The 23,020-nt window shown below is 43.0% G+C and overlaps 1 protein-coding gene across 4 annotated transcripts in view; it reads right to left on the bottom strand.

Moving 5' to 3' along the window:
* Positions 1-23,020, bottom strand: part of atp11b (ATPase phospholipid transporting 11B (putative)) — a 185,160-nt gene that overhangs the window by 83,409 nt on the left and 78,731 nt on the right. For all 4 annotated transcript variants that reach the window (XM_033032162.1, XM_033032163.1, XM_033032161.1 and 1 more), the window contains exons 13-17: positions 22,516-22,665; positions 18,473-18,645; positions 10,999-11,067; positions 9,689-9,762; positions 7,436-7,539 (exon numbers count right to left, since the gene is read on the bottom strand). In XM_033032162.1, the coding sequence (XP_032888053.1) occupies positions 7,436-7,539; positions 9,689-9,762; positions 10,999-11,067; positions 18,473-18,645; positions 22,516-22,665 (570 nt within the window). The remainder of the gene's footprint in view (positions 1-7,435; positions 7,540-9,688; positions 9,763-10,998; positions 11,068-18,472; positions 18,646-22,515; positions 22,666-23,020) is intronic.

Here is a 23,020-nt window from a genome sequence, read left to right as displayed (position 1 = left end):
GTATGAAATGAGATTTTGCGTCTGTCTTCCTGAGGGAAGAAGTCACTTCCAAAATAATAGTAAAGGACAAGATTATTCAGACATTAGATGTATTAAAAATGGATAGTACGGGGGCATTATATAAATCACCAGAACAGGATGGGATTCATCCTCGGATTGTCAGCGAAGCAAGGGGGAAATAAATTGTGCAGTATGATCCATAATCTTTCACTGCTGTTTAGATACAGCAGTTGGTAGTGGACTCCAGAGTGCCAACTGTTACTCCCTTGTTCAAGGGACAGGATTAAAAGGCACCCAGGGACACCTGGCCCACTGGCACTAATTTTAAATGTCACTTATACAAAACTAATTTGGATGGAAAAGGTAAGTGGAGTGGTTAGTGAGTTTTGTAGATAACACCAAAACTGGTGAAGTTGTGGACAGTGAGAAAAGCTATCAAAGGATACAGTGGGATTTAAATCAATTATAGATGTAGGTGGAGAAATGGCAGATAGAATTTAATCCAAGCAAATGTGAGGTGTTGCACACTGGGAAGTCAAATGCAAGGGGAAAGTATAATTAATGGCAAAACCCAAAACAGCATTGAGGTACAGAATGGTCTTGGGGGTCCCTGAAAAAGGCAACTCAAGTAGATAGCGTGGTAAAGGTGTGTACAGTATGCTTGACATCATTGGTCTGAGCATTGAGTTTAAGAGTTAGGAAGTCATGGCGCAGCTGCTTAACATTTTGGTTAGACCACATTTAGAGCATTCTGTACAGTTTTTGTTGCCCCATTGCAGGAACGATGTGGAGACTCTGAAAAGTTGGTGCTGCTGGATCTCAGACGGTCAGGCAGCATCTGTGGAGGAAATGGACAGAGTCTGTTTCAGTGGGAATGCTGCCTGGATTACAGGGTATTATCAATAAGGAGAGGTTGGACAAATTTGTCTTGTTCCCTCTGGAGCATTGGAGCTCGTGGGGGGGCCTGATAAAAGTAAAATCATGAGAGGCAGAGGTAAGGTCGACAGCACAACGTGTTTCCTTGGGGTGAAAATATCAAAGACTAGAGAGCATAGCTTTAAGGTATCATCGCATTTTAAAAACAATGAGTGGTGGGTGCCTGGAACATGCTGTCAGGGATGGTGGTGGAAGCAGATACAATTGTGGCATTTAAGAAGCTTTTAGCTAGGCACATGGATATACAGGGAATGAAAGGAAATGGTTCACTTGCAGACAGCAGTGATTAACTTGGCATCATGCTCGACACGGATATTGTGGGCCGAAGAGCCTAGTCCTGTCACAGTTTAAGGATAAAGGGGAAATCCTTTTGGACCGAGATGAGAAAAACATTTTTCCCCACAGAGAGTGGTGAATCTCTGGAACTCCCTGCCACAGAAGGTAGTTGAGGCCAGTTCATTAGCTATATTTAAGAGGGAGTTAGATGTGATGATTTGTGGTCCAGAATGTGTCTTGATTTTCCCAATATTGCTATAGACTTTGCCAGTTTTGCTTTGACGTGGTTTATATGTGGTTTACAGCAGATTTTGTGGTCTAAGATCACACCAAGAAATTTATTTTCATATACTCTTTCTATACTTATGTTATCTATTTTCAATTGTACTTGAGGGTTTATTTTATGTTTTCCAAATAGCATAATCTTTGTTTTGCTTAAATTTAGAGACAATTTGTTGACATCAAACCACTGTTTTAATTTATTCATTTCTGATATGATGACCTCCAAAAGCTGCTTCAAATTGTCACCGGAACAAAAAATATTCGTATCATCGGCAAATATAATCAATTTCAGTATATTTGATACTTTACAAACTTCATAGTGAAATTTGTGAATGAGCATGTACCAAAAAACATTGAGTCTTATCTAACCAGAAGTTTTGGATGAACCAGGGGACCCGTCGGCTGCTGAGGAATAGATCTCTGGCATTTAAGACTGGCGATCCTGTATCATACAAGAATTCTAGGCATGACTTTCTAAAGCCAATCAAAAGAACTAAGAAACAATGTCAAGCTAAACTAGTCACAGATGGACTCGACAGATGTGGCAGGGCTTGCATACCATGACCTCTTATAAGACAAAACTGTGTAGCATCACTTCAAGTGAACAACTTCAATACAAGCTTTAAAATGGAGAACAACGACACACCTATACAAGCCCAAACACCCCCTGACAACCCTGTGATTTTAGTCTCCGTGGCCAACACTGGAGCATTCTTCAAAAGGGTGAATCTATGAAAAGCGTTCGTTCCACACGACGTACCGGGCCGAGTACTAAGGGCCTGCACAGAACAACTAGCTAGAACATTGCAAGAACACTTTCAGCCTCTACAGGCTGTTTCCCATTTCTCCAGAAGGGTACCTATCGTACTGTTGCCCAAGAAGAGCACGATGACCTGTCTCAATGACCACCAAGCAATAGTGCTTACACCCACTGTAATGAAGTACCTTGAGAGACTGAATATGGTGCGACTCAACTCCTGCTCCAAAAACCTGGATCGGTTTCAATTCGCTCATCGCCACAACAGGTCAACAGCAAGCAGATTATCTCACAGGTTTTCCACTCCTCTATCTGGATAGCAGGAACACTTACATCAGGCTGCTCTTTATCATCTACAATTCAGTGTTCAACGCCAAACTCATCATCAAGCTCCTAGACTTGGCCCTCTGTACCTCACTTTGCAACTGGATCATTGACTTCCCCTTTGGCAGACCTCAATCAGTACAGATTGGTAAAAACATCTCCTCAATAACCATCATTGCAGGTGCACTTCGACACTGCATGCTTAGCCCCCTGCTCTTCTCTCTTTACACTCATGATTATATGGTTCAGCACAGCTCCAATGCTATCCATACATTTGCCGATCACATCACCGTGGTTCCCCAAATTATCTGTGGCGGTGAGTCAGGAAAAAGGAGAGAGATAGAACACCTAGCTGAACGTGCTGTGACAACCACGTCTCGTTCAGCATCGACAAGACCAGGAACTGGTTTTCAGAAAAGGGGAGACCACATGCCAGTTTTTATTGGTAGAGAAGAGAGTTAACAACTTCAAATTACTGGTTGTTAATATTTCAGATGATCTGTCCTGGGCCCAGCAGATTGACACAATCATGAAGACACAGCTCTGAGAAGTTTAAAGAGATTCAGAATTTTTTTGAATACTCCAACAAACTTTTACAGATGTACTTTAGAAAGTATCTGGACTGGTTGCATCAGGGCTTGTTATGACAATGTCAACACGCAAGAGGCTGCAGAGACTGGGGGACTCAGCTAAGTCCAACTTGGGTACAGCCATCCCCTCCACATGAGGCACTGCCTCAAGGGGTGGCATCATCATGAATATCTGCCATCTGGGCTATGCCCTCTTCCCACTGTTACCATCGGGTAGAAGTCTGAAGTCCCACACCAGCAGCTTCAGGAAAGGCTCTTTGCCTACGTTCCCTCTAAGTTTCTTGAACCGACTTGTACAACCCTAATGCTACCTCGATGAAGAAACACTACGGCCCTACCTCTTGCACTCATATGGACTTGTTTTCTCCAATTATGTTTTTGCATTAATGTCTTGTTTTTTTTAATGCAGTCTTTTGTCCTTAACAAATGTATGTATAATTTAGGTATAATATATTTTTGTGTTTTTATCTATGTGCTGCTATATGGAACCTATTCAAAACTTTATTAGTGTATAGACTAATAAACTGGAACTTGAAGAACACACGGCACCTAAACTTTTCTGAGCTGCTGTTGTCCCAAGAAATAATTAATTCATTCAAATCATATATTACTACTAGTTAGTGAGCAGATCAAAACTATAACAACCAAATATCAACTTACTTCATGTTCACGACAAAAAAACCTACAACCTCCCTAGTCACATGTTCTCCTACTCAATAGCTCTTACACGCTGAAGATCGAAACAAAAAGCTGGAGTAACTCAGCGGGACAGGCAGCATCTCTGGAGAGAAGGAATGGGTGACGTTCCGTGTTGAGGCCCTTCTTCAGACCCGAAACGTCACCCATTCCTTCTCTCCAGAGATGCTGCCTGTCTCGCTGAGTTACTCCAGCTTTTTGTGTCTATCTTCGGTTTAAGCCAGCATCTGTAGTTCCTTCCTACCACCAGTGGAGTAAATATACTTTATCTTACACACCAGTGGAGTAAATATACTTTCAAGAATTATGGGTAGTTATTTTAGTTTACACAAGAGAGCAAGATCAAATTGATACTGGTAAACGGTATTATTAGGTGTAATGCTCTGGTGGCATTGGGTGCAACTAAAATGAGGATATCTGTGAGAATGCACGTCCAGAACTTGTTGTTGACCGGGGTTTTGCTGTCGAAACTCCACTATGGGATGGCTAATGAAGTGTCGAGGTGGAGTGCAAGTTTACTGTATCTCCCTAGCATTGTCAGGAGACATGTGGCTATGAGAGTAAAGGGTTCCTATTTGATAGTTCAGGTATTTTAATCAATTCAGTTCACTAAAATGTGTGAATGTGCATTCGTATTTTCTTTAATTTTATATATTTTTAAAGTATTTGTTTCATTCACTTCCAATAGTGTTACCAATTCCTGAATTTGTGGATTGATAGCTGACTAAGCCTCCTGGCATTTTCTCACGAGCTGTCTTTTTCTGGCTTGTCTATATGATGGCATTATGCCGTCCACATTCTTTCACCAGGAAGTAGCTTGACAAGTAGAAATTAAATGGCTTTAGTTGCAATTCAAATCTGATTATAGCTCCACGGAGAAGGCATTGGAAGAAATCTGTACCTGACAAATACTGTAGATCAGCAACAAGTGCAGGCAGTTTATCAATGGAATTACATTTTGACCATTTATTTCCAGGGTAACATCACGTTGAGGAGAATAAAATAGAGAAGTGATTCATCTTGGTGCACCATTTGGAGACTTATTCAGTTTAACGGCCCTGTCCCACGATGGGAGTTCATTCAAGAGCTCTCCCGAGTAAAAAAAAAAAATCAAACTCGTGGTAAGCACGGAGAATGAACGTAGCGGGTACGTCGGAGCTCGGGGACGTCTCTTAGCGGCTCGTAACGCTAACGGCAGATACTCGGGAAGACTCGCTAACGGCAGGTAAGCTCTGGAAGACTCGTGAAGTTTTTCAACATGTTGAAAAATGTCCACGAGAGCCCCGAGTACCGACGAGCGGCCATTACCGTAAATCTCCGAGTTCGAATCAGGGCAAACTCGGGAGAACTCTTTGAATGAACTCGTACAGTGGGACAGGGGTTTACCAAGCAGTGAATTTGGCAATTTTGTTGCCATAAACATTTAGGTTATTATGCTTGTTATTTCATTCTAATGCACAAGAACATCTGGAGATAATTGGGAAGGAAATTGGCTTATTTCTGAAAATGAATATAATATTTTAATACAAAGATAATGCGTGCCCATTCAATGTATCACACATAAACATGCTAAAGAGGCGTTTAAGGACCATAAGAAATGTCTTGCATGCTCCATCGTTCCTCTCAATGCCCAAAGCTACATGCAGTAATGTGTGCCCCAATACTGCAAATGATTAAGATTATTTTACAGCAGCCTATTCCTCTTAAAGGTGCAAAGAATATACGGAAAAGAGGGAAGGTAGACAAAAAAGCTGGAGAAACTCAGCGGGTGAGGCAGGATCTATGGGGCGAAGGAATAGGTGACGTTTCAGGTCGAGACCCTGAGAAATGTTGCCTATTCCTTCGCTCTATTGATGCTGCCTCACCCACTGAGTTTCTCCAGGTTTTTTGTCTACCTTCGATATTTCCAGCATCTGCAGTTCCTTCTTAAACATTATGAAAAGAGGGAGGGCTTTTCTCAATAGTTATTTGGTCTGTGATACTTTGCGTAATAGCTAATATGGCAATGGGTTTTTCCACTTAGGAGTATTGTGAGCAGTTTTGGACCTCTATCTGAGGAAGGATGTGCTGGTGTTGAAGAGGGTGCAGAGGAGGTTTACCAGAGCGATCCCAAGGATGATTAGGTTAACATACGATGAGCATTTGACTGCACTGGGCCGGTACTCGCTGGGGTTTAGAAGGATGAGGGGGGGAACTCATTGAAACTTACTGAATAGTGAAAGGCCTGGATAGTGTGGATGTGGAGAGGATGTTTCTACTAGTGGGAGAGTCTAGGACCAGAGGGCACAGCCTCAGAACAAAAGGTGATGAGGAGACATTTCTTTAGTCAGAGGGTGGGAACCTGTGGAATTCATTGCCATAGAAAGTTGTGGAGGCCAAGTCAATGGATATTTTTAAGGTGGAGTTTGATCAGTTCCTGATGTGTTAGGGGTTATGGGGAGAAGGCAGGAGAATGGGGTTGAGAGGGAAAGAAAGAACAGCCATGATTGAATGGCGGAGTAGACTTGATGGGTGAAATGGCCTCATTCTGCTCCTATAACCTATGAATATTCCCGGTAGCCGATTTGCAGTGTTGCTTAGGGTTAAATATTACAAATATCTGACGAATTATCTTCAAATGCTGTGTTACTATCTGACTGCTAATTTTATCCACTGCTTAAACTATTACACCTGCATTACCTACTTAAGAATTTGCATTAATCAGTATTCAACCCTTGCACATGCTTCACATCTTCTTCCAAGTTCGGTAGTGTTATAAGCCTCAAAATTCTCAACTCATGGCGTTATAACCATCAAAGCTCCATTACCCAAATAACATTTAACATTTCACTGTAGCTGAAGAGCCAAATATAAGGAATGAGAGAACAAGCACATTTGCATGCTTTAACCTCCTTGGGGAAGGCAGGAATAAGAGCTGCTAATCCATACTCACCCATCCAACTACTTCCTCATGTAGTAAGCTCTCCTGACCCAGAGGTTGCAATTATTTAAGTACACACTATGTCTCTTCTCTCCCCTCAGCATATTTCAAACCTTGCTTGATTTTTCTTCAGATAACCAAGAATGGAAACTTTCAATGGAGGAAGAGAAGACAGTGAAGATGAAGATATGTTGTCATGTTACTTTGCAAGTGCAGCTATGAACTCAGACACTAACTCTAATAGAGGGTACATCTGGATTTGGTTATACATTGTGCAGAAACATGCAGAGGCCATAGAGTGGTTGGGTCAAAGGAACTGGGAGAAAGCAATGGATGCTATCCAGTCAGAGTGCATGATATTGCTTGTATTTCATTAGCAACCTGGTAGGAGTCAAATACGTAAAAGGTTAAGTGGCAAAGGGGCATTCATAACCACAGGGATTCCAGTTTGCAATTAGCATTTGGCAGATAATCTTTCTCTTCCATGTGCTATCGAGGGTCATTAATTCCACCCAAATCTTTTATTAACATTGCTTTCAGAATGTAATCTGCAACTCCCATTTGCACACTTGGAAATAACTTAATGCCTGATGAATAGGAGGTGCCGAACCCAATTCCTCAAACCATTGTTCTACAAAAACTTGTAAAACTTACCATGGCAAGTTCATCCACATGTGCACTCATTTCAGTTACTGCCCCGGATCTTGCTAATGGAATGATGGAGGATTCCGCCCCTTTAGTAAACATTATCATTTTTTCTGAAACAAATTAGATGTTGACACTTAAAAAAAAGAGATTTACATGTAAGTGTATGAAGGTGTAAATGCAGATCTTACAAAAGGTTCAGAAAATAAAAATGATTGGAGAAAGGAACAAAGCACATTTAATATGGGTGATTAGATTGAAATCCTCAGCTCCTAGCATGTACGGATTTCATTTTTGAAGCAGACTTGAAACTAAATAATTTTTAACCAGAGAGGATTCAGAAAGGGAAACCAAGGATAAACGCGGGTTTCTATGCTTGGTCAGAGGATGTAGGGGAGGTACCAAATGATTACTTTGCACCTGCATGTACCAAGAAAGACAGCGAGATCAGTGTGGCAAATACAAATATACTAGGGTAATTTGAGAGGTAGGAGGTAAGGAGGTAGTGCTGAGGCTCTTGAAGAGCATTAAGATGAATTAGTCCCCCGGGCCTGATGGGATCTATCCCAGTTATTGAGGGACGCAAAAGAGGAGAATGCTAGAATCTTCTTTAACCAAAGTATCTTCTTTAACCATAGACAAGGTTCTGGAGGACTGGAGAATGGCCAATGTTGTTCCTTTGTTTAAGAAGAGAAGTAGTGAGAATCCAGGGAATTAGAGGCCAGTGAGCCTCACATTAGTGGTACGGAAGCTACTGGAGGGAATTCTTTGGGATAGGATTTACTTGCTTTTGGAAGAGAATGGGCTAATTAGGGATGGCCTGCATGGCTTTGTATGTGGCAGATCGTGTCTTACTCACTTGATTTAATGTTTTCAGGTGACGAATCAGATTGATGAAGGTAGGGTGGCGTATACATGGATTTTAGTAAAGCATTTGATAAGGTTCCTCATGGTAGGCTAATCCAGAAGATTATCATGTACGTATGGATCCAGAACTGGCTTATTCATAGAAGACAGAGGGTTGTGGTGGATGGAAAATATTCTGGTTGGAGGTCTGTGACCGGGATGTGTGCTGGGACTTCTGTTGTTTGTGATGTATATAAATGACTTGCACGCAATTCTAGATGAATTGGTGAGTAAGTCTGCTGATGGCACCAAAGTCGGAAGAGTTACAGATGGTGAGGAGGGCTGTCAGAAGATAAAGCAGGATATAGATCAGCCGCAGAAATGGGGGATGAAATGGCAGATGGATTTTAACCTGAGAAAGTGTGAGATATTACACTTTGGGAGGTTAAATGAAACTGAAAAGTATACGAGAGCAAGATTCTTAACAGCATTGATGGGCAGAGGGGTCTTGGAGTCCGAGCCCACTGAAGGTGGCAGCACAAGTAGATAAGGTGGTAAAGAAGGCATAAGGTATGCTTGTCTTCATGGCTAGGGCATTGAGTATGAGAGTCAGGAAGTCATGATACAGCTCTATAGGATTTTGGTTAGGGTGTATTTAGAATATTGCATGCAGTTAAGGGAAAGATGTGGAGGCGTTGGAGAGGGTGCAGATGAGGTTTACCAGAATGCTGCCTGGATTACAGGGTTTCAGCTACACAGAGAGGTTGTATAGACTTGGATTGTTTTCTCTAGAACGTCAAGAGTTTGAGGGGAGATTTGATAGCAGTTTTGAATAAACTTATAAGAGGCACAGACAGGGTAGACAGTCTGGACCTTTTTCCCCAGGATGGAAATTTCCAACACTAAAGGGCATAGCTACATGGCGAGAGGGGGAAAGTTTAATTGAGATGTGCGGAGCAAGATTTTTTTTTAACACAAGAGAATGGTGGAGGGCTTGGAACACATTGCCGGGGTTGGTGGTGGAGGCAGATATGATAGTGGCATTGAAGAGGCTTTTACATAGGCAGATGGCAGTTCAGGTACAGATAGAGGAGATCAGTTTAATTTGGCATCATGTTCGGCACAAACAGTGTGGGCCGAAGCGCCTGTTCCTTTGCTGAACTGTTCTATAATTATGTCATTAAATGTTGACATCAGTTTCAGATGGAAGGGACATCTGAATCAGTTTCAGATGGAAGGGACATCGACCTGAAACGTTAGTTCCATTTCTCTCCCCTGATCTGTTGAATATTTCCAGCATTTTCTGAATTAATAATAAATATTTATGCTTTTCCTTGCATTCACACATTTTGTGAACAATAAAAAGACGCATCTTCGTGTTCTCAAATTTACCAGTTAGCTATAACAGGAATGTACCTTCTGGCATTTCAACAATCACACTCATTCGCCTGCGATCTGCATCAAACTCTAAAACATCAAGAAGTTTGTATCTGCAGAAAGGAAGGAAGCAAATAAAATAAATATGGATATTAAAGAATTTTTAAACAGCCAGCCATATATCCAACGTATTTTCAGTTTTTGATTCCGCTTTAATCTCATGTTAAAGAGGTGGCTTTTATGTTTCAATAAGTTAATGAATACATTTTCAGTGAGGCTGCTGCAGTATCATTAAAAACAGCTAAACCTACATCAGAGGTCAACATTTACTAGAATGTTGCCTGGGTTTCAACAACTAAGTTACAGAGATAGGTTGAATAAGTTAGGTCTTTATTCTCTGGAGCGCAGAAGGTTAAGGGGGGACTTGATAGAGGTCTTTAAAATGATGAGAAGGATAGACAGAGTTGATGTGATCAAGCTTTTCCCTTTGAGAATAGGGAAGATTCAAACAAGAGGACATGACTTCAGAATTAAGGGACAGAAGTTTAGGGGTAACATGAGGGGGAACTTCTTTACTCAGAGAGTGGTAGCGGTGTGGAATGAGCTTCCAGTGGAAGTGGTGGCGGAAGGTTCGTTGGTATAATTTAAAAATAAATTGGATAGGCATATGGATGAGAAGGGAATGGAGGGTTATGGTATGAGTGCAGGCAGGTGGGACTAAGGGAAAAAAGTTGTTCGGCACGGACTTGTAGGGCCGAGATGGCCTGTTTCCATGCTGTAATTGTTATATGGTTACTCATAAGAATTGTGTGCCTGATAATTAATTATAGAAAGTATTCAGTCTGCATAGCAGTAATTGAAGTGGAAGTCTGTTGCCAACAGTGCAGTGTTAAAATGTATACTTAAATCTATTACCACAGTAAATCTATTAATGAAATTGAAGTAAAAGCACCATCTTAATTTAGAGTTCTAGTAGTGCAAAATCCAGTGTCATTCATGAGGGATTGTAAAATAAAATGGAGGCCAGCTTGATTACAATCCAGTCAATTTGGTGGGTACAATGTGTCTGTGTTTATGCAAATATTGGAAACAGACTTGGGAATAATTGTAATGGCCCAAATGGCTGTCTTTACAATGATTATCCATGCAAAGAATAACAATATAAGCAAGTGAGACAAGTGAAATCATGTATGTATATTTAGGAAATAACCGTGCACAAAGATGAAAAAACATTAATTAAAAAGAGAAACTTTGATTTCTTGGATTGAAACACATGAATTTAAAATTTGAATTATTTATTACTACAGTTTGAAACAACACGTTAAAGGCAATCTAGAGTTTTGTGTTACCTTTCAGTCTTTCCAAATATGTTAAGTATTATATTATTGCCATCAGATTCTGCAAATGCAACTCCGATCCTACATGAAGGAAAAGTAAACATCTTATAATGCTCTCAGTAGACAATGCATTTAACAGAAAGTAATACAGGAGCCAATGAGAAGCATCATTAGAGATACTTAATAGCAAAGGAAATACACTGGTCTCATGGCCCAGTAACTGTTATGGGCCTGTCCCACTTAGGCAATTTTTTAGGCGACTACAGGTGACGAGGCTGTCGCCACATGGTCGACAGGGTGTCGCCTTATGGTCGTGAGTAGTCTCCTCAGTCGCCCAAAGAATCGTAGCGTTTTTCTGGTCGCCGCTGGAATTTGAAATGTTCAAAACTTTTTGGCGACAGTTGGCTTGACGCCAATGAGCGTAGCTTGACTTCTCCTGACGTAGGTGCTGTCGTTGGTTGTCACCATGATGACATAGGTTGTCGCCCGTGTTGACTTCGGTGAATTCCATTGGGGGCTATTTACGTCAACTAACGTCAACTGACAACAGGTACCGGCGACTGAATTGTCTTAAGTTGTCAACGACAGGCTCATACCTTGTCGCGGGTGGACGTAGGTTGTCGTAGGTGTGGTCGTAGGTGGACGTCCTAATGGGTCGCCGGTTGTCGGTAGCTTGCCGTCGACTAGGCAGTAGGTTGTTGTAGACATTGTCGTAGACATTGTCGTAGGGGGGTCCAGTCGCCAGTTTTTCAGCGACCTGCTAAGACTATGACAGTCACCGAAAAAAATCGCCTACGTGGGACAGGCTCTTTCCAACTGGTTTGATGTATTACTGATTATAATAACATTGAAAATAAATAGCAGAGGTGTCACAGGCATGATATTCAACTGTGTTATATTAATTTCTTAAAGATCATGATGGTACATTGACTACAATTTGTTTTTCCAAAGCTGAGGCTAAAGGTAAATAAATTATCCAGTAGGATTTGATATATAGAATTAGACTTTGATGATCACTTGGTAGAAAGTGGAAGAGATTTTACACTGGGTGAAATCGGTATTTGGTTCCAAAACACTAATGTCTCAGACCCATTCTAGCATTTGGCAGGCTACACAAACTACCTGCACCTGTGCAATAATATTTCCAAATGAGTTGCTATTGTTGCATGAGAAAAAGGTGAAGGGTAAAAAGGAAAATATATTTGTAGATGTTCGAGCAAATAAAAAATATGTAGAAATATTTCCCCGGTAAAATAGGACACCAATACCGTCTATTTTGGACTTGCTAAACAGCAATGTAGAGCAAAGGTAATCTGAGTGCACTGGCACTCCTGTGGCTGAGTAACAATAACATGAATTTAAAAAATGGCATTTTATTCAGAAAAATGATATTTCACTATTGAAGATAGATTTTTGTTATTATTTTTCAAGTTTAGCCAACCAGATTACAATTAGGATTGCATTTGTACTTAATATTATCTCAAAAGAACTCTTTCATCATATTTAAACTGCCAATATCAGTGCTTCTGATTTTGCTCTCAGCTCTTTATAATCGGTCAAACCCTCTGGCGTTGTACGAACATGTGAACTATAAGCAGCGGGCTACTTGGCCCCTCAAATCAATTCTGAGATCCAAGATTATGGCCGTCAACTCTATGATCCTGTTTAACCGGTAACTTCTTAACCTTGCTTATTATGTGACTATCTACCTATTAAAGAAAAATCGGCAAGTTTCTCCACCTCAAAAGCTGATAAAATGCTACCTCGTCTGTGCCTTAAGAGGTTACCTCTTATTTTTTTAAACTAATCAATGTTCTAGATAGTAATTCAAGTTATAACATCCTCTGCTCATCCACTCTGCTACGACTCCTTGGGATTCTTCTTTGTTTTCATTCATATATCCTTAATTTTGCATTTTCTTCAGATGGTGCTGTAAAATATCAGTGCCCAACATACTGAGGAAAAATGAAGCGAGCAGCACCAACCAGTGTTCATGGCCTTTTTTGATCTGAAAGCTTTTGACAAAGACCATCGACTGGGGGAGAGGGGTAAATTATGAGCATCCTTCTCAAACTTGGCTGCCCTCTAAATTGTTGCCTTTCACAATGTTCACTATTACACAATGCCATGCAAGTCTAACCAACAGGTTCAACACAAGTTAATATTATAGTCTATTAATAGACAATAGACAATAGGTGCAGGAGTAGGACATTTGGCCCTTCAAGCCAGCACCGCCATTCAATGTGATCATGGCTGATCATCCCCAATCAGTACCCTGTTCCTGCCTTTTCCCCATATCCCATATCTTTAAGAGCCCTATCTAGCTCTCTCTTGAAAGCATCCAGAGAACCTGCCTCCACCGCCCTCTGAGGCAGAGAATTCCACAGACTCATCACTCACCACTCTGTGAGAAAAAGTGTTTCTTCGTCTCCGTTCTAAGTGGCCTACTCCTTATTCTCAAACTGTGGCCCCTGGTTCTCTGGTAGTCCCCTGGTAGGCAAGCGAAGCAATGCCACTTCCTGATCTAGTCTGCAGCAATACTAATCTCTGACGTGATTCCCGCTGGAGTTTAAGTGACATCATTAGACATCATCAAGAGAGAGAGAGCTGAGTAACATGGTGCCAAGACAACAACATCTCCTTCAATGTCACTAAGATGAAGGAGCTCGTCATTGACTTCAGGAAATGGAGTAGTAAACACACAGCAGTCAGAATTTATAGTGCTGAAGTGGAGATAGTTGACAGCTTCAAGTTCCTGGGCATAAATATCACCAACAATCTGTCCTAATCCATCCAAATCGCAGCTAAGGCCAATAAATCCTTCCTTCCTCAGAAGGCTGAGGAAATTTGGTATGTCCCCCAATGAATCTTGCCAACTTTTATAGATTCATCAGATAAAGCATTCCACATGGATGCATCATAGCTTGGTATAACAACTGCTCTTCAAAGACTGCACAAAATTACAAAGACTTGCAAATTCTGGCCAGTTCGCCACACAAACCAGCCACCCCTCCACTGACTTGTAGGAAAGAACTGCAGATGCTGGTTTAAATCGAAGGTAGACACAAAATGCTGGAGTAACTCAGCGGGTCAGGCAGCATCTATGGAAAGAATGAATGGGTGACGTTTTGGGTCGAGACCCCATCCACCCCTCCATTGACTCTTTTTACAATTCAGGCTGCCTGGGGAACATAATTCATCACAAATGTTTGAAAGCACAAACCCAGACTCTACAACAGCTTCTTTCTCATTATCAGTCTCGAACGGACCCAGGGCCCTCGAAGATAAATTCTTGATCTGCAACCTAGCTTGTTGTGGCCCTTGTACATTTTTATCTGCGCTTTCTCTGTATTCTTATTTAGCTGTAAAATCTTTTGTTATCCTCTTTTATATTATTGACTGGTCTACCTTTATGTTTTATCTTTTCTCCCCATTCCTTTTTAGTTCTTTTCTGTTAGATTTTAAAAGCTTCCCAATCCTCTAGTTTCCCACATATCTTCAACATGTTATATGCCATCTCTTTTGCTTTGATGGTATCATTAACTTCCTTTGTCAGCCACAATAACCTCATTCTCCCCTTGGTATGTTTCTTCATCTTGGGGATTAAAAGATCCTGCGTCATACTACAAATTCAAACTCACTTCTCCCACTCCAATCTTTGAGCAACATGTTTAATTTTCTAATCTCATCAACCATATGCCAATTTGCTCATTGGTCAGGTAGCAATAAGCGAGTTCGATATTCCGAAAAACGCAAGGAATCATGGGGTTTGTCAAAGGTCGAACGCTTTAAATAAAAATGTAGATTCAGTGAGTATAGTTTTGGTCTGATTTTTTGTCTTTTTACAGTGGGAGACAGGGGGGGAAGACCGGGGGGGGTTTAATCGGGCGGGAGAGACCGGGCGGGGGAGACCGGGGGGGGGGGGGGGGGGGGGGGAAGAAGGAGACCGGGCGGGCGGCAGACCCGCAAGCGCTGCCGATCTGCCACTGAACCATCCCGGTCACCCCCCCCCACCACTCGAGACGTCCAGACCGACAGGACACTGGCCCCCAGACCCAGCGCGGGGAAGCATCAACCCTAGTTCTCCTCCGCCTCTCCCGCATGGCCAAACGACAGCCTGGACTGACAACACTAGTGGCCCCAGACCCACAGCCAGTGCCAACTCCAGCCCAACCCCACTCCAACTCCAGAGGGGCCCGCTCCCCTTGGGCCGCTATGGCGACAAGTGCCAGTTTGCCCATGGCTTCAGCCGCTACTCCAAGTACAAGCCGCACCTTCCACACCACCGGCTTCTGCCCCTACGGTACCCGCTGCCACTTCATCCACAACCCTGAGGAGGAGCGAGGGCCCCAGCCTCGCCTGCGCCAGAGTGCCAGCCTGGGCTCAGCCTCCTCTGGCCTGGCACGAGACTGGGCTGCCTTCAGCTCCGACCTGGAGTTGGAGCTAGCCTAGACTCTGTGCAAGGGAGGGGGATGAGGATGCTGCTGCCGCCAGCACCACCATCACCAACGCTACCCGCAACTCCAGCGGGCGCCCGGCCTGCCCATGTGGCAGGAGCCCGTCCGCAGATTCTCTCTCCGACCAGGTCAACTCCAGCAGCAGCGGCTCCGAGTCGCCCGTCTTCGAGAAGAGCCGACGGCTGCCCATCTTCAACAGGATCTCGGTGTCGGACTGAGGGGAGGGGAGGGGGGTGTAGGTGGAGGGCTGCCGGCCAACCCCGTGGCTGCAGCGCCGGCTGCAAGTCCGGGGCGACCACGCCAGCCCAGGGCCACCCCGGACACCTCTGGACAGGGACAGGACACCGGGGAAGGGGAGGCCCATCAGCAACTCAACACGACGAACGAAATGCATGCCTGCACACAATGCAGCACCACTGTTGCCAAGACTGTTTTATAGCTAGTGACCTATGACCTGGGCATGCGTAGTCGGAATACCGAACTCGCTTATTCAGAGATTACCACCTTTTGGTCCTGCTTTTTACTTTAGTTCTGAGCTGCTCAAATTCCCTCAGCAGAGCTTCTTTCCCCATTTTACCTTTGTCGTTGGTTCAAACAAAGGCCACAACAACTGTATGTACCCCTTCCCACTCTAAGTTTCTGTGCGGGTCAGATGAGATGTCGCAAACCCCAGTACGAGGCAGACAACACAGCCTTCGGGACTCTCGATCATTGTGACAAACAATATATCGCCTAATCCCGACTATACCGTCCCAAGTACTACGTGTTACAACTTGGCATCTCTTCTGCCTCACTTCTTGAATGGCTCCCTGACCCATGGTGCCATGGTTAGGTTGTTCATTCTTCTTATGCCCTCGACTCTCGTCCTCACAGGCAACCAGACTCTCAGACCTGAAAGTGAAGCTCAAGGGATGAGGCTCCTCCAACACTATCACTTGGATCCCCCTACCTGCCTCATTCACAGTCACATTATCTTCCTCCTGCACATGGACCGAATTGGGAGTAGGCAATCTAACTGGTGTGACTGCTTCGTGATACACAGCGTCCAGGAAATTCACTCCATCCGCGATGTGTTTGCAGTGTTTGCAGTCAGAATCCAGGTAATCAATTTTGAGTCTGAATTCCTCACGCAACCAACACTTACTGCAGGTGTGGTCACCAGGAACCACACAGCGTTGCACCTGCTACCACGTCATGCAGAAGCAGCACATCACATGATCCTGCATCCCTACTTTATTTATTCCCAACAATTCTTTTTTAAACCCCCCTGCTGTTGCTCCATGTCCGGGTTTGAAACTGACTTGCCTGCTAGCTGAGTACTTCTTTTCTCAGCTCTTCTCCCCGAAGCCTCTGGGGGCAAACGCTCAAGTCTACATTTGGCCTCAACATGACCGCTCTCACTAGGCTAGACCACTACACCTTCCTTTTCTATTATTGGCCAATCTGTCTCTTCCTTAAGGGCCTGTCCCACTGTACGAGCTAATTCAAGAGTTCTCCCGAGTTTCCCCCGATTCGAACTCGGAGAATTACGGTAATAGCCGCTCGTAGGTACTCGGGGCTCTCGTGGACATTTTTCAACATGTTGAAAAATCTTCACGAGTCTTCACGAGTTTACCGCGTTTCCCAAGTACCTGCCGTTAGCGTTACGAGCCGCTAAGAGACGTCCCGAGCTCCGACGTACCCGCTACGTACATTCTACGTGCTTACCACGAGCTTGATTTTTTTTTAAAAACTTGGGAGAGCGCTTGAATTACCTCGTACAGTGGGACAGCCCCTTTAACAAATAAAAACACTGCTTCTTTAAATTTCCAACCTTTAAGAGAACCTCTTATGAGTTCCTTTGGAAACAACAACATGCAGAAAAAAAGCTACCGTGGGAAAATAACAGTCCAGTGAAATAAAAATTGTTTCTATGGAAACTCTTACACACCAATGTCTCTAAAGACCCCAGCTGCAAGTTTCATCACAAGTGGCTATTAAATTTGACACGTAATGCTTCTATTGACACGTGCAATAATATGTTTTTATAAACATGGAATATACTGTATTTGGTATTTTTGCTTGAGGTAACAAAAATAAACATGTAGCTATTTAAAAGACTTATTTTTGAAAACCCTGTGGGGAAAAAAAACGTAGTACCTGCAAATCTGAAACTCTCTAGCATCTAGCCTTTTGTCTGCATTGATTTTATAATACAAAGTTTCTTCAAAATACAATTACGGTGTTAGACCGGAATTACTTGCACTGTTCTGTTCATGATCCTAGGATGCCTAGAAGCATTTTGCAAATGTAATGGTACTGCACTGAAATGTCAAATAAGATTTTGTACTTTAGTCTGTGAGTGGAACTAAAAACACTAAACTTCATAGTTCACGACATTTGGAAATCAATATTCGTCAAACTTTAAGCTATTTGATAGACGTGCGGCCTTTCTCAGCGATCACTTGACTACTCAACCAAAACCTAGAGTCAACGACATTACGCAGTAAACAGAAGACTGCACCATCTTAAAACAAATTACAGTCTGCCACCGTATATAGTAATACTCAACGGGCTCAAGTACATTAGCATATTGTTCTGAATACATATATTACATGCTTAAAATAATCCACATACAGAGTACAAGTAGTAAACCCCTGCAAACGGCACATATGGAACCACTTAAATGCGTCAAACTTCACAATAACCTGAAATGAAGTATGTGAAAATCCATTAAAATAACACATAGGACGTCACAGCCACAATGCTGAAGTTACTGTAAGAACAACACATTTATAGCATGCCAAACTTCCTATTATCAGTTCATCATATTGTGGGAGTACCTTCATTTATTGTCATAATGGCTGTAGGGTTCAAGTAACTGGGAATAAGGATCTCTCATATTTTATGGGACAGCACAATCAGAAGAGATCTGATGTGACTGTTTCTTGCTCAAAATATTGAATTCAGATTCACAGAAATAATGAAAATAGAGAATGAATACCCAGATTGATAGATACAATTAATAATAAGGGGGAAAAAAAGCTCACCTTCTGGCAGCTTCTACCAAAGCTATTTCATCTGGTGAGGCAGCATAGTATTGTACTTTGGATACATCAGCAGCAACATGCCTCAAAGTAGGTCTATTAGTCTCTTCCAAATCACTAATATGCACGGTGTGGCACAGTGATATTGCCTTCAAGAACATCACTTCTTCATTAGTCTAGGAAAAGAAGCGAAAAGCAATCATAACACATTCATTCGTTTTGCCAAACCAAATCTCATCAAGAACTAAGAAATAGCAGAACGCAAATCATCATGGGTTTGATCTCGATTAAAATTCATTCAGTTCTGCTACAATTACCTGAAAGGTAGATTAGAAGAGCATACCATTAATTAAGCAGGATAAGTACTCTTCAGCCAGCAACAGTCAAAATTGCACTAACTTTGCATGTCAATTGTAAGGCCTTAGATTTTGGCTCGATTAAATCTTAGAAACATAATTCAATATATAAGGGAGGATGAAAGAAAAGAATCAGACACAACTGAAAGCAATAAAAGAGTCTTTTTTGAATGACACTAATCTAATTTATACGATACGATATAACTATTTATCCCAGGAGGGAAATTAGTCTGCCAGCAGTCTTAAAACACAAGATACAGTGCCCTCCATAATGTTTGGGACAAAGACCTGTTATTTATTTATTTGCCTCTGTACTTCACTATTTGAGATTTGTAATAGAATAAAAATCACATGTCAGATTTTAATAAAGGCCATTTTTATCCATTTTTGTTTCACCGTGTAGAAATTACAACAGTGTTTTCATTGCTGTGTCCCAAACATTATGGTGCCCTGAAATGGGGGGTCTATGTATAAACACTGCTGTAAATTCTACATGGTGAAACCAAAATGGATAAAAATGGCCTTTATCTGACAATGTGCACTTTAACCACATGTGATCTTTTCTATTACAAATCTCAAATTGTGGAGTACAGAGGCAAATAAATAAATGATGGGTCTTTGTCCCAAACATTACGTTGGGCACTGTACATGAAACATGAAATTAAAATGACGAGTGGAAAGTCCAGAATTGGGGATGTGCAAAGATTGTGTGGGGGGGCTACCCCATGACAGAAGGGGAAGGAGCTGTACAGTTGATAGCCACAGGGGAAAAGTATATCCTGTGGCGTTCTGTGCTGCATCTTGGTGGAACCAGTCTGTTGCTGAAGGTGCTCCTCAGGTTGACCAGTATTGTCCAAGATGCTCCGTAGTTTGAGGAACATCCTCCCCTCCAAGATCACCTCCAATGAATCCAGCTCCACTTCCAGGACAGAGCCAGCCTTCCTGATGAGCTTGTTGATTCTGTTGGCGTCCACGGCCCTCACCCTGCTGCCCCAGCACACGACAGCGTAGAGGATGGCACTGACCACCACCGATTGGTAGAACATCTGCAGCATTGTACTGCAGACGTTGAAGGAGTGGAGCCTCCTCAGAAAGTACAGACGGCTCTGTCCCTTCTTATACAGTGCCTCAGCATTCCTGGACCAGTTCAGTTTACTGTCCAGGTGAACTCCAAGGTTCTTGTTCTCCTTGGTAAACTGCACATCCACATCCACGCCCTTGATGGAGACAGTGGACAGGAGTGTTCCTCTCCTCCTAAAGTCCACCACTAACTCCATAGTCTTGTCGGTGTTGAGCTGCAGGTGATTCAGCCCACACCACTCAACAAAGTCATAATGACAGCATAACATGCCAACTCGATGACAATAGTTAAGATCCTCAATTTCCAATGCAAGGGTCAGAGAGATGAGACATTGAAATATAGTAGACACAAAATGAAACAGTGGGGAGGGTTTATAGACATGCTATATGTACATATTTACCTTTATTAACCTTATTCAATGTTAATAATTTTGCCTGAGATGAATTGAGTATGTTGAAACTACCAAATTATATAAGCAGCAATCCTAACTGCATACTCTGCACAATGTAAATTCAATAAAGGGTGGCATGATGGTGCAGCGGTAGAGTTGCTGCCTTACATCGCTCGCAGCCGGGTTCAATCCCGACTACGGGTGCTGTCTGTACGGAGTTGGTACGTTCTCCCCATGACCTGCATGACTTTTCTCCAAGATCTTCGGTTTCCTCCCACATTCCAAAGATGTACAGGTTTGTAGGTTAATTGGCTCGGTATAAATGTAAAATTGTCCCTAGTGTGTGTAGGGTAGTGTTAATATGCGGGCCTCGATCGTCGGTGTGGACCCGGTGGGCTGAAGGGCCTGTTTCTGCACTGTGTTTCTAAACTAAAAAAATATAGATGTAACTTCACCACAAGGCATGATAAGGTGGATTGACAAAAGTAAAGCTTAATTATTCAAAATATTAACTGTTTTAAAATGTTGCAGTCAACATAATCAAGCATTAATCAAGTTTCACCTTGGATGTTTGTATTGATCAAGAATGTTTCTATTTGTCCCTTTGGACACTGAGTAGAACCATGCTCAACTATCACCTCTGTTGACCTATTGTTTTTTGACGTCCTATTACCCATAATTTTATTTGTTAATTTTTCTTGCCTTCCACTTCAGATTTTACCTCATCTTACCCCTCTCACCCATCATTCCCTCTACTATTTTTCTAAGAATGGGAAAATGTATTGTTTTTTTGAAGTACTTTGCAAAGACCAGACTGGAAAATTAACTCTTCCTTTCTTCATTGATGCTACCTGATCTGCTAAGTTCTTCCAGCATTTTGGCATTTATTTCATACTTGCATTTGTTGAGGAGAGAATAGGGTCAAACTCACTAAATGAAAGATCATTTTACACTAATACTGCACATAAAATATCCACTCAAGCCTTTGTCAAAATTTGTCACCTGGAGAAGCACCAGAATCTAAGTAAGTAAGTGTGTGTGTGTGTGTGTGTGTGTGTGTGTGTGTGTGTGTGTGTGTGTGTGTGTGTGTGTGTGTGTGTGTCAGTGAACTAGGCTCAATTGGCTAATTCCTATTTTCTTCCAAACACTAGGCAACAGCCTTCCCATTTTCACACATTCTACTCACATTTTTCCCGTTGAAGCAACAAACATCTTCACGTCACATCCCCGCCTATATTTCCTGACTTTTTAATTGTTTAAAGTTTTAAAAACAGCCCGAAAACTCACCTCTTTCAGAAAAAAAAACCCGACGTCACAATGCACTCGCAAGGCAGGACGGAACACTCTGGGAGGGAGGTGCACTCCAGCGGTCGCATGGCGGCCGCTGCTGCCGCCCGACACCGACGCCCGATGTGGAGGGTGGTTCTGGAGCTGGAGTGAGAGCCGAGCCTGGGGCTTGGGATGGGGCCATGGCCGGGACCGAAAAAGAAGCCGCCGCTGGAACCAAGGACGAGCCTGGGTCCGTGGTCAGGGACGAGCCCGGAGATGAAGTCGTAGCCTGCACTATAGCGCAGGCGGCAGCCGAGCTGACAGCTGGAGTCTACAGTCAGGGCCGGGCCGAGTACGAGAACCAGGCCCTGGCGCTGCTCTACAACCTGGGTAGATCCTGGGGCAGGGAATGGGAGTGAGGGGAGGAGAATTAGGGCAATGAGGAGGGAGATGGGGTGGGGAGTGGGGTGGTAGAAGGAGATGGGGGTGGGGGATGGAGGAGGAAGATGGGGAGGGGTGGAGGAGGGAGATGCCCCCTCCCTATCTACCCTCACTCCCACCCTCTCTATCTCCCGCCTCTCTACCCTCCCTCCCCCCAACTCTACCCCCCTCCCACTCCCTCTACCCCCCCACTCTCTGCACCCCCTCTCAACCACCCCTCCCTCTCTACCCCCCCCCCCCTCCCTACTCTACCACCCTCCTCCCTCTCTACCCCCCTCTCCAGGGATTGAAGAGGAAGAGGAGGGAGTGCTGGGGGATGAAGAGAAATGAGCTGTGCCTGCGCAGTTGGGGGATATGCGTGAGTGGTGCAATATTGCGTTGGGGGAACGGGTGAGTGGGGAATCTTGCGTTGGGGGAGCAGACCCAACGGGTCAGCACTTGGTCTAGTATAATATAAAATTAAAAAGTCGTGTTGAAGTAACATATATCTAACGTAATTGGAACTTACAAATGTTTGTCCGTTAATCTCTCCAGTCGCTCCGTCAGCGACCAAAGTGCCGTTGGTATATCTGTATTTAATGCCATTAATGGAGCATTCCCTGAATTTCATTTCATTTTCAGTCAATGTTCCAGTTTTGTCTGTTAATAGATATTCCACCTAAATAAGGAATTAAATCACATTATACATATTCCACGTGGGATCTGAATCTTTAATTTAAAACACAATTTATAACTGGAAAAGTCATTTCACAGTGATGCGTATCCTAACCAGGTAACAATAGAGGTGAATAAAATCATGAGAGGAATAGATTGGGTAGATGCACAGAGTCTTGCCGAGAGTAGGTGAATCGGCGACCAGAGGACATAGGATTAAGGTGAATGGGAAACATTTCAATAGGATCTGAGGGGTAACATTATCACACAAAGGGTGGTGGGTGTGTGGAACAAGCTGCTAGAGGAGGTCGTTTAATCAGGGACTATCCCAATGTTTATGAAACATTTAGACAGGAACA

The sequence above is a fragment of the Amblyraja radiata genome, chromosome 13, assembly GCF_010909765.2.
Source record: "Amblyraja radiata isolate CabotCenter1 chromosome 13, sAmbRad1.1.pri, whole genome shotgun sequence".
Classification (NCBI taxonomy): domain Eukaryota; kingdom Metazoa; phylum Chordata; class Chondrichthyes; order Rajiformes; family Rajidae; genus Amblyraja; species Amblyraja radiata.
Note: the sequence above shows the minus strand (reverse complement) of the source record. Positions and strands in the feature narration are given on the sequence as shown.